Genomic DNA, 12,705 nt, shown 5'->3' on the forward strand with positions numbered 1-12,705 from the left:
ATAGAGTATAGAGAGTAAGACTTATAAACTTGTAAAGTAAGAGAGTAGAGGAGTCCTTCTTTAGTTAAACTATAAGTATAGTCTAGTAGGTTAAGAGTAGAGTACTTTCAAGTACTAAGTAACTTAAGTTAATAAAACTACTTTTAAGAGTTAAACTAGTCTCCTTATATATCTTTTACTAGAGTAATGTTACTCTAGTAACTTTAGTAACTCTCTTTACTGTTGTTCTTATAAAGTAGAGCTGACTAATCCTTTAGACTATATACTATACTAGTTTGTATCTTCTAACACTAGTTTGTGTCTTCTTATATTTAAGATTAATCTTTTAATAACTCCTTTACTATATTGTTATATTTTTTATACTTTCTCTCAAGCTTTTAATAACTTATTATAAGTCCTCCTAACTAGTTATACTTTCTAAGCTGTATAATACTTTTCCTATAAAGTAGAGCTTTCTATTATTCTATAGTCTTCTTATAACTTTGTCTGACTTGACCTGTACTTCTTATACACTAGTTTGTAATACACTTTTCTTATAAGGTAGAGTATTATAACTTTTAATAACTCTTTATAACTTTTGTAATATAAAAGGTTGTTACTTTATACTACTCTTAGAACTTACAACTAAAGTTCTAGACTGTTTTGTGTACACTCTAGAACTAACAACTAGAATTCTAAGTCTTTCTCTAAGTCTTCTTTAATTAACTTAGTTTAGGAGACAATTATCCTTATTAACTTTTAGCCTTATCTTTGTACTTCTGTATTTAATCTTAGAACTTATAACTAAAGTTCTAAATTATTATTATAGTTCTCTACTCTTACACTTTCAGTTTTAAAGGTTCTACACTCTTCTGTACTAGAACTCAGAACTTTTGTCTCTTAAGAGTACTGTTTATAAACTATATGTGTACTAACTCTTACTACTACCCCTCCTTACTTTATCATTCCTTTCCTTTAACTACTCTTTCATTCTTTATTTATTCTATAGTTTCTTACCCTTTGTCTATCCCTTTATTCTTTGTACCTTTATCTTTAACCTTTCTTTCTTTTATTCTTTATAACTTATTATTCTTAGTAACTTATACTCTCTAAGTACTCTTGTATAGTTTAGTATATATAGGTATACAAGATTAGACTAGTCCTGTAGTCTTAATCTTGTTTACTCTAGATAGTTCTATACTCTTAAACTTACTCTATATACTCTACTCTTGTCTTACTCTCTCTCTCTGTCTGTTTTACAAGTTCTGACTATGTTTTAGTACTTGTATTTTATATTTCTGTTGTGTAAGATAGTTGTAGTCTAAGTCCTCTTACTAAGCCTTCAAGTCTCCTCTATACTGTTACTAACATTAAATTAAGACTATCTATTACTACTCTACAACTCTTCTACATTTTAGACATTAGTACTTACTATTGTGTTAATCTCTTTTCTTTGTTCTAACCCTTTTACATTTTTAAATTTTAAACTTTCTAAACTCTTTTAAACTTTTACTACTCTTCTTCTATTTATTACCCTTTTTAGTTTAGTACTAATTCTTTTGTAGTATAAATATAAACCCTTCTATACTAACTGTCACCCTTACTGTTCTACTAGATTAGTAGTTGTAAGTAGACCTAGCTTAATATGTACAGACCTTTATTTAAGAGACCTTTACTAACTATATACCTCTAACCTTCTTAGAACCTGTTCTAATTGTTCTGAGAGTTGTAACTTATTCTAGAAAGAAAGTGTATATAGTCTATCTTTTAAACTTTAATAAGTAACACTTTAAGGACTTCTAGTACTAAGTTAAACTATATATAGTTACTACTTTAACTAATCTATCCTTAGACCTTAATTGTATTCTATTTGTCCTCTCTTTTATAAAGAAAGGTAATATAACTACTTAGGTTTAGAACTAGATTAAAGGCTATCAGATTAGAAGCCTAATCTAACTTTAGAACAATAAGTCATATTTGGAACTCATAAGGTAGCTTTGTACTTCCTTTATTAATCTGAATAAAAAGTATAATGTGTAGAACAAGCTTGTGTCTCTGTGACAGAGCAAACATTCTACTAATACCTTCTTTTAGGAGTTTAATATTCTAGCTTAGAAGACAGAATTTGTACTTAAGTTTAATAATGTTCTTATTAGAATACTTAAGAAGGCTCTTTACTTAGAACTAGTTAATAAGATTCTCAGAATAATACTAGAACTAATTACTTATACTGAGTAGAAAATATACACTATTTTCTTCAATTAAGCTGTAGTTTAAATGTATTAAGTCTGTATAAAACACTTACACATACATTCAGCTCTAACAGTTTTAAGCCCTTAAATTAATCTACTTATAATTTATAATTAATTTGTTCTAATAAATATTAGAGAAGTCTGAAAGTAAGGAGTATACTTTACTTACAGAAAGTTAGAGTACTAAATTAAGGACTGTTTATAAAAGTAACAGTATATCTGTCAGGTCATTAGAGTAATAATGAGTAACAAGTAGGATTTGTAGTAAGAAGCCTTTTCTATAAATCTAGAAGTTACTTTAAAACTCTCAAACTTTAACTATATACTCTAGAATTTTGTAGAGGTCTAATAGTAAATGTAGTACTAAAGGGCTATAACTTGGATTTTTTAATAGTCACTTTTGATTCAATAAACACTGTAGGATTAGAAGTAAATAAAGTAAGAAAAGTAGAAAAAGTAGAAAAAGTAAATTAACAAAATTATTTATTAAAAAGAAAAAAGTTAACAATAAAAGTAGATAGTTCTTTTATTTCTTCTGATTCTTTTGATTCTTCTCTTTACACTTTATCTGAGTCTAAATCTGTATAATCCAACTTACTACTTTTGTATTCTAAGATCTTAGAATATTCAGAACACTACTTAGTCCTGTTTACTACTTAGTAGTTTGTCTATAGTATTAAGTAGGAATAGTCTTAACTGAGTTTACAGTTGAGAACATAAGTTTGTCCTTGTTGAAAGAGAGAGGTTAATAAGGAAATATTAGTATATATACTTACTCTCTTAAATAACAAGACTGTACAAGTTATACATTCCCTTTAAAACAAGTAGTAATTTATTAGAGAACATTCTAGGTACTAGCTCTAAGTTCCTATCCTCTTAGCTTCCTTCTTAGAATCCCTCCAGATCTGAATAATAACTCTAGTAAATAGTAAATGTACTAGTTTGTACATTACTAATACTTTTGTGTAGAAACACTATTTCTCTACTTAATGTGTTCTACTTCTAATTCTAGTATATAATACAAACAGAACTCTAAACTAGAATAGTTAAATTACTAAGTTTGTCTAACTATAAATAACTATTTAGAATTATAAGGAAAGTATTAAGTTCAGAGTTACTAACCTTAGAAAGACAGATGTCTTTATTAGATTCAAATAGCTTAAAGCTTACAACTCTACTATTAACTAGTTAGAGTAAACACTCATATTTAATTAGTGTCTTAAGTCTTACAACTATCTTACACTACTATCCTAAGTAAATATAAATACTTTTAATGTTACTAACAGTTCTAATAAAAGTAACTAGTTGTTCTTCTTTAACTAGGATAAATATATAAACACATATTCTAGTTAAGGTAGAATAAAGTTAATCTAAAGAATGTCTGAGTTAGAACCAGTTTAGAACCCTCTTAGAATAACTTTACTCTAGAATACACATAGACCTAGCTTATCAGATTTTGTCTAAGAGTTTCCTAAAGTCTTTAGTAAAGAGGAATTTGACTAGCTTCCTAAATACTGTCTCTAGAACTATACAATTGAATTAACTAAAGGTTTCTAACTTAAGGATTGTAAGGTCTACCTACTTAACAGAGCTGAGTAGGAGGTACTTAACAAGTTCCTTTAGGAAAATCTTTAGAATAGTCAGATCCAACCCTTAAAGTCCTTTATAGTCTCCTCTTTCTTCTTTGTTAAAAAGAAAGATAAGAAGCTCTACTTAGTCTAGAATTATTATTGTTTTAATAAAGGTACTGTTAAAAATAAGTACTTACTCTCTCTAATTTAGGAGCTTATTAATAAGATACATATATTTAGAGTTTTTACTAAGTTAGACATTTAATAAGGATACAATAACATTCAGATCTAAGACAGAGATGAGTAGAAGACTGTGTTCTAAACTAATTATAAATTGTACAAACTAACTATAATGTTTTTTAGACTAACTAACTTACTTACAACATTCTAGTCATTCATAAATTACATTCTTATAGATCTGATTGACTTAGAGTATGTTAGTGTGTATCTGGACAACATTCTGATCTTTACTTAGACAGTTAAGTACTATTACTAACTAATCTAAGTAGTTCTATAATAGCTCTAAAATAATAAACTGTTCCTCTAAAAAGTAAAGTATTCTTTTGTACAAGAGTTAGTAGATTATCTAAACTTTATAATTAGTAGAGGAGAGGTCTGTATAGATTCAGTAAAGGTAACTACAGTTTAGAACTAGTTACAACCTTAGAACCTAAAACAGGTTTAAGTATTCCTTAAGTTTATAAACTACTACTAATACTTTATTTAAGACTTTAGTACTATTATCTAACCTCTTTACAATCTTACTAGTAAAGATGTTCCTTAGTAATAGAGTAATTAGTAGTAGTCTGTGTTTGAGTCTCTTAAGTAGACTATTACTAGTAAGTCTGTATTAGTAGTTCTGACAGTTATAGATAAGTTCTAAGTTAAAGCCAACTTTTCCAACTTTACAAATAGAGTAGTACTGTTCTGTTGTAAAGAGGGATTCTAATCAGAATACTATTAGACACTACTTTCTATTAATAAACTAGAACAGTACTACCTTATTTATAATAAAGAACTCTTTACAATTGTTTGCTCTCTAGAGAAGTAGTGTTAATATCTTCTTAGTATTATACAAAAGTTTAAGATTTAGAGTAATCACTTTAATCTCTAGTACTTCTAAGTACCTTAGAAGCTTAACTACTGTCAGACCTACTAGATGTTAGAACTGTAGGACTATAACTTTGTACTAACCTACAAACTCAGAACACAAATAATAAAAGCTGATTTACTCTTAAGACAAGTAGATTATAAAAGGAGAGAGAATAATAATGAAAATCTTGTTCTTCTAAACAATTCCTGTTTTGTGTCTAAGACAATCTAAGAGATCCAACTTGAATCTAAGAATGTTGACTTTGTTACTTATATACAGTAAGCTCTAAGACACACACAGGACTAGGTTGTAATAAAATAGTTAGAGAAGTAAGCTAGAGACTAGGAAGAGAATAAGGATAGATAAGTTTACTAGAAAGGCTGACTGTATGTTCTAAAGGATTAGAAACTGTAGGAGGACATTGTTTAAGCTTATTACAACAATCTGACTGTAAAACATTTAGACTAATACAAAATGTAGGAACTTATTACTTAAAACTACTAATAGTTAAGAATGTAGAGGAAAATCTTAAAGTACATAACTGGTTATAATACATACTAACAGACTAAGACTTACTAGACAAGAGTTTGAGCTCTCCTATATCTGTATTAGATTCTAGATTACTCTTAGAAAGAAGTCTTAGTAGACCTAATTAGTAAGCTACCTAAGTCTTAGAGTTACAATACTATTTATATAATTGTTGACTGATTCTCTAAGTAAGTTTATATAGTTCTGACTCAAACAGAACTCACTTCTGAAAGTATAGTATGTATTTATCAGAATCATGTCTTTTAGTTGTACAGACTCTCTCAGAAACTCATTCATAATTATAGACTGTAATTTAAGTCAAAATTCATATAAAACTTGTACATACTTCTTAGAATTTAAGGGAACCCTTCTACTATATATTACTTACAAACTAATAGTCAAACTGAGTAAGTCAATCAGGAGATCAAACTCTATCTCTAAATATTTATTAATTATTAGTAGTCAGACTAGTTTAAATAGTTAGCTCTAACAGAATTTGTACACAATAACTAGTAACACTTTATAACAGGACAGTCTCTGTTCTTTCTTAACTATGAGAGACATTTGTACTAAAGAACAGTCCTAAAACTAGAACAACAGTTCTGAATCTATAACAGACTTTACAGAACAGATACACAAGACTAGGGAGAACATACAAGCTCTTTTAGAGAAGGTAGTATAGGTTATAAAGTAGAACTATAATTAGAAGAGGTCTGTAGCTAAGGATTACTAGTCTAGTAACAAAGTTATATTAAAAGCTACTAATCTGACTACAGATTGCTTAATAAAGAAGTTAGACAACAAATACTTCAGACCCTTTATTATTAAAAAGAAGGTTAGTATCTCTACTTACAAACTCTAACTTCTAACAACATAGAAGTACATACACTTAGTGTTTAACAAGGTTCTATTGTCTTAGTACTATAATCTAAGTTTTCCTTTGTAACAAAGACTCTTACCACCTTTACTAGAACTTATTAGTTCTAAACCAAAATACAAAGTAGAGTATATAGTAAATACTAAGTTAGTATATAGAAAGCTCAAGTTTCTTATTTACTAGAAAGGATACTTAGTTGAAGAACACACTTAGGAACCTGTTAAGAATCTTACTTATACTGTTAAGACAATTTAAGACTTTTATTAACTTTATCTGAGTACTCTGTATTAACTCTACCTTACAGATTTCTAAACCCTACTATTCTGACCTATGTCTGAACTACTAACTAAGTCTAATGTTTACTAATCAGGATGATTGGTTTTAGAGGGAGAGTAATGTTATAGTTCTCTACTCTTACACCTTTAGTTCTAAAGGTTCTACACTCTTTTATACTAGAACTCAGGACTTCTGTCTCTCAGAAGTACTGTCTATAAACTATATGTGTACTAACTCTTACTACTACTCCTCCTTACTTTATCATTCCTTTCCTTTAACCACCCTTTCATTCTTTGTTCATTCTATAGTCTCTTACCCTTTGTTTATTCCTTTATTCTTTATACCTTTATCTTTAACCTTCCTTTCTTTTATTCTTTATAACTTATTATTCTTAGTAGCTCATACTCTCTGAGTACTCTTGTATAGTTTAGTATATATAAGTGTACAAGATTGGACTAGTTCTGTAGTCTTAATCTTGTCTACTCTAAGTAGTCTTGTACTTTTAGACTTACTCTATATACTCTACTCTTGTCTTACTTTCTCTCTCTGTCTGTTTTACAAGTTCTGACTATGTTCTAGTACTTGTGTTCTATATTTCTGTTGTGTAGGATAGTTATAGCCTGGGCCCCCTTACTAAGCCTTCAGGTCCCCTCTATACTGTTACTAACAATTATCTTATATATTCCTTATATTGTCCTTATATAATTCTTATATTATAACTTTATTACTTTTCTATAGTCTCTTCTTAAAGCTCTTAGTTCCTTTCCCTTTATACTAGTACTATATTGGGAAAAAGTCTAAATTCTTATACTATCTTATAATAGTATAAAATAAGTGAAAAAAGTAAAAAAAAGTAAAAACACTTGAAACAGATCTTAGTTTCTGAGAAAGTACTATAATTCATTATAAAGTCTGAAAGGTTTGTATTATTTGTAAACATAAATAAGAGTTATTCTCCCTAACAATATATTAAATTATTATAATGGATCTCTAAAATTATAAAGTTAAATTACTCTTGTTAATTATAGCAAATATTATAATTGTTTATAAAGCTCTTAAATCATTTTAATATTTTAATAATAGTTATTTTCCCTTATATCTGTTTGTTATTAAAATAACAGTTTATAATTATATTGAAACATTATATAAATACATTATAATCTACAACAATTAGAGGTGAGACAGGTTGTAAGATTAATTAGCTAAGAGTGTAAGTGTGAGCTTTGTCAGTATGAGTAGGTAACTGGATTAAGAAGATGGATACACTACAATAGTGTGTAGCAAGTGAGTAGTACACTAGGAAGTGTTGAATGAGCTAATTTGAGCTACAGGTAAAGCTGTATCTGTATGTGTACACTGTATACTCTGACTACATCTTATAATCAGAGGTGTAGTAAACTAAACTATTGACTAAGGAGTGTATTCCTAGGGTGTTCTAGCCTAAAGGGAGAGCTACACCTGTAAGACAGGTTTAGAGTGATTAGCAAATAATAACAAGTAAGAAAAGATAGACACACTGTGACAGTATGTAGTAAGTGTGAGTAGTACATACAGATTGAGATCTGGAGTGTTGAACAAGCTGATTCAGACTGTAGACAAAATTGTGTCTGTATACATACACTCTATTGTCTATAAACAGTGTCTAATAGAAGGTACTGTAAACTGATTGTAGATTGTAAGGTGTATCTCTGGGACATTCTGGCTTGAAGGGAGAAGGCATTATTATTATTATTATTATTATTATTATTATTATTATTATTATTATTATTATTATTATTATTATTATTATTATTATTATTATTATTATACTTTCTATATATAATAATATTTATAAAAAACAATAGTAATAATACTTGATTACTAAGTTATCCTAGTTAGTAATTAAGTATATTATAAAAGAGAGAATCTTTAGTATAAAACTATTATATGTATTTTTACATATTTTTAACTAAACTTATTTTTCTTTAACTTCTTTAAGCTTTACTGTAAACAAGCACTATACTATAAGAGTAAGTAGTAAATTCAAAACTATACTATTGAGTAAGTTCTACAAGTTGATTTTGTCTCAGGCCTACTGTGTCTCTGCCTGAAAGGTAAGAGTAATTTAATTCTCGATTATATTGGACTCTCTAAATATAAATACGCATCATGTGACCGTTCCTGTTCTTTCCTCCCAACATCCGAGCAAACGCCTGTTACTCAATTCCTCCATTTGCCATCCTCTAAGCCTGGGTTGAAAAATGCCAGAGCAATCCACACAACCGCCATTTGTCCAACCAGGCGATCTCCTTCCGGACTTCCTACGTGCGTTCTGGCAACGGCAAGTCGACACTGCTGAGCAAGAGACACCTGATTTTCGGCATCCGCCTCTCCCGCTTGCGAGGATTAAGAAAGTCATGAAAAGTGACCCGGAAGTGAAGGTGTGCATGGATTTGAGCTACTTAATTGAACGAAGGTAGCTGACGCCGATTCTATGCGTTAATTGTAGATGATTGCTGCGGACGGTACGCACTTAAATTGTCAGGATGAATATCATTGCTCTTGAGAGTTCATAAGATGTGCACCTTGTAAAGCCCCGATATTGTTCTGCAAAGCATGCGAAAGTACGCACTTCTCATCTTCGTGCTCCTTTCCTTGTCCCTGACACCTGGTCATACGTTCGCAATCTCCGGCAACCCACTCTCACTTACAGTATTCATTTCCGAAATAACCGCCCGTGCTTTCATCGTCGCAGACGCCAACAAACGACGTACACTCTCGCGATCCGATATTGCTAAAGCACTTGCTAAATCCGATCAATTTGATTTTTTGATTGATATCGTCCCGAGGGAGGAAGGGTTTCCTGGGGCGAAACGCGCCGCGACGGGGACATCTTCTGCAGCGGCAGCTACAACGACTCCGCAGCAGCATGCAGGCGGGCAGGGATCTACGGGGAATATGGGTTTAAATGTGAACGCGGGAGGACAAGTAAAACAACCGGGTCCGGGTCCAAGTGGGACTGTTATCAAGCGCGATGAGGTAACTACCCGAAGAAGCCCATTCTATGGACAAGAGCTGAATGATTATACTTTAGTGACTTGACAAGTGATCCTGGCTGAAGATCTACTTTGGGCAGGATCATATCATCCCGAGTTGAATAGAGTATGTGGTTTGCTCATAACTTGTCCCATAATCTCTATAGGCTGTTTTGTTGATCCGCCACATTTCTTTGTTTATTTAGATGTGTCGATGTTGTTCTGAATAGCTATGGGCTAAAGTAATCACTTCCCTTTTACCCTTCTGTCTCTGTCGTTTCGTCTGCAAACAAAAATGTACAAGATTGTAAACAAAGCGTAGAATGTTGAAATGTCGATTTACTTCTCCTACTGCGATCCCTTCTTTATGCAACGATATATAAATACTTATGGTGGTTCAGATGCCCTGCCCTGATCCGTTTGAATAAAAATACAGACTGCTTTACCAGAACATAACCAGAAGGGGCAACCTTTATCACACATTATTTCGAACACAGAGCAGGTGGAAAGGAATGGTGATAGACGATGACACAATGACACAATGACACAATGGCAAAGGAATAATATCATGGGCTAGGTAAACATAAGTAGGTAGAACGGTACTTAGTCAGGTAAAGAAGAAACCGGAGATATAGAACATGCAACAGGATTGTGGAGGAAAGGAAAGGCGAAGGAAAGAATATTGATATACTTGGGGAGCACTTGACACTTGAGATGATGAATTGTTAGAGGAACGATGGAGAAGGAATGGCGGGGTTTGGCTGAGAATACTTAGGTTGGAAATTGCATATGTAAAATACGTATAGTTTTGAGGTTCAGGAATGTTGAAATGCAATGGTCAGGAAACTGGGCTTGTGCACACGCCCGAACCGATGCGACCAGCGCATGACGGTCCTCAACAAATCAATATACGAGGACCCGAGAAAAACAAAGGGAGGATCCGCAAAACAGAAGAAAGCAGCAGGAAAAGTACAATAAAAGGGGGAAGGTAAAGAGAGCTATGTTAAAATAAAATGTCTGAATAGGCAAGAAAACATCCATCCAAAGACCAAATCATCCATTTTAATGGATCCCTTCCCTGTCATCTTCTCCAGTAGGTTCATCAAGCTTTACAATCTCTAAATAGCTTTCGGGAACAAGTGCGTGGTTCCCCTGCTCGTCTTCTGCAACAGCCCACCCAACTCCTCCACCCCGTCCCACAATACGCACCACTTGATCTTCTCCCAGCGCCATCTCCGCTGTACCCTCAGGCACAAATGCATATAGTGCACGGTATAAACCAGGCAGAAGGGGTGCATCTTGATCTGGGTATCCTTCTGCGTACTCGGAGTCAACCTCTGAGGACATTTCTTCAGAATCCGCATCAGTTTGTCCTAGTCCTTGGAAGCCCGTAGTTGGGTATTCATCATTCGGACTCGAGACATCAAAGTTCCTCGCGAAATCACTCGAAGTTGGCATGAATCCACCGTCCGCACCCTCATTCGTCGAACCTCGTTGTTTGCCTCCTCCGAGAGCGAAACCCCAAAGTTTGCTGCCAGCCCATCGGAATGCTCCCCATCCGGAATTCCGGCGCGACCCTCCAGCTCCGATCATATCTTCGTATTCTGAAGCAGGGCGTGAACGTCCTGGGCGCGGGGCATCGGGTCCTTGGCCGACATGTCGGACGTCGGAAGATGGATAAGCGAAGTCACGGATCTTGACGCTTCTCGAGCGACGTTTCCCCTTTGCTGCAGACGCAGCCAATGCATTAGCATTTGAAGGAGCACGCGACAGGGAGACACTATTGTTGTTTGTGTGTGCGGCAGATGTGCGCCGAGAGACACTAGGTGAAGGAGGAGCGCGTCGCGAGGAATTAAGACTCGTTCGATGCGCGAGTGACTTGTCCTTTAAATCGCCACTTGGCTCCGCCAGTTCATCAAAATGTTTCGAGAGTAACGATTTGTCGCAGCCGGACGAACGGTTTGGCTTCGCAATGCCATTTTCAGGAGAGTTGGTAGTCGAAGTTGTCGTGGCTGAAGGTGCGGACGCAACTGCGGATGTAGGTGCCGTAGCAACGGAGGAAGTATTGCTATCGCCGCTCTCGCGTTGCTTTTTCTTCGCGGGTATGTGTAGCTTGTTCGCATATTCATGTGCACCCGGCATTGGGGGTGGGATGAAGGAAGATGATGGTGACGGGAAGGGTGAGGAGGAGGGTGGCGACTCCAACGATAGGGAGAGATGTGGAAGGTCTACGAGAACAGATACATTATAAAGAGTTTCATAATGGAGCGTGGATGTAAACGCACCTTTGCTTGCTCTCCTATCTGTGTCTTTTTCGGGCGACGCAACAGCAGTGGCCATGATCGTAGCTGGAGGGATCCGCGATAGGCGGGAGTAAGAGACGGGAGAACGCCGGAGAAAAGCAGAGACTGCAAGCGAGTCTTTGGCGATAAACACTCCACGTAGGAGAGGCCTGAAAGTCCGTAATCTAGACGACGATGGTCTCCTGTCCAGACAGTGTTTAATGAGTGAGGCGAAGATAATCGCGTGACAAGTGCTCACGATAATCAACGTCTTCAGTTTATCCTACTGCTGGTTTTATACGCTCGGTTTGACCTGATGACAGTGGCGGAGTACCTCACTGTGGTAGGTGCCACGGTCGCTGCGGCAGCTGCAAGTGGTGGCCAGGAGAGGAGTGAATGAGCGTCGTGTTGCAAGTACAAGTGCAAGCAAGTGAAGCGGCGGGGAACGGACGCGCGTGACTCGGCACTCTGTCAGGCCGGCCCTACCGTCATGGACCGGTCCTTGTAACACTACATTTTAATTCTGAATTTACTTCATTTTCACACCTTTTAACCTCAAACAAAAAATACTAGATGAAAATAAATACTGTTTAACATTACTCTACAAACTTCTGTGACAAATAAATGAGAAATAAATTAGATATAAAGGATAGATGTTTTGTGCCCAAAAGAGCACGTCACTATTCCTTGTAACACCCATTTTCCCACGATGTACACACAAGTAATCTACCTTGTCTGCATTATTTTTAAAGTCATTAAAGTAATATAATATTTGTATTGGACTTCTATATTAGTATACTCAGATATTTAAGTCAATATTTTAACTGTGTGGC

The 12,705-nt window shown here is 34.1% G+C and overlaps 2 protein-coding genes across 2 annotated transcripts; one reads left to right on the top strand and one right to left on the bottom strand.

Moving 5' to 3' along the window:
- Nucleotides 1-8,816: 8,816 nt before the first annotated feature.
- FOMMEDRAFT_29577 (histone-fold-containing protein) lies at nucleotides 8,817-9,712 on the top strand (the record flags this gene model as incomplete). Its single annotated transcript, XM_007267955.1, has 4 exons — nucleotides 8,817-8,996; nucleotides 9,065-9,080; nucleotides 9,269-9,594; nucleotides 9,677-9,712. 4 exons carry the CDS (start codon nucleotides 8,817-8,819, stop codon nucleotides 9,710-9,712), a joined length of 558 nt encoding a protein of 185 aa, XP_007268017.1.
- Nucleotides 9,713-10,117: 405 nt separating this feature from the next.
- On the bottom strand, nucleotides 10,118-12,291 carry FOMMEDRAFT_21264 (uncharacterized protein). Its single transcript, XM_007267956.1, has 3 exons — nucleotides 12,132-12,291; nucleotides 11,876-12,075; nucleotides 10,118-11,818 (listed from the first exon to the last, which is right to left on the bottom strand). Exons 2-3 carry the CDS (start codon nucleotides 11,928-11,930, stop codon nucleotides 10,653-10,655), a joined length of 1,221 nt encoding a protein of 406 aa, XP_007268018.1. The 5' UTR covers nucleotides 11,931-12,075; nucleotides 12,132-12,291; the 3' UTR covers nucleotides 10,118-10,652.
- Nucleotides 12,292-12,705: the final 414 nt, after the last annotated feature.

Source organism: Fomitiporia mediterranea, assembly GCF_000271605.1.
Source record: "Fomitiporia mediterranea MF3/22 unplaced genomic scaffold FOMMEscaffold_8, whole genome shotgun sequence".
Taxonomy (NCBI): Eukaryota; Fungi; Basidiomycota; class Agaricomycetes; order Hymenochaetales; family Hymenochaetaceae; genus Fomitiporia; species Fomitiporia mediterranea.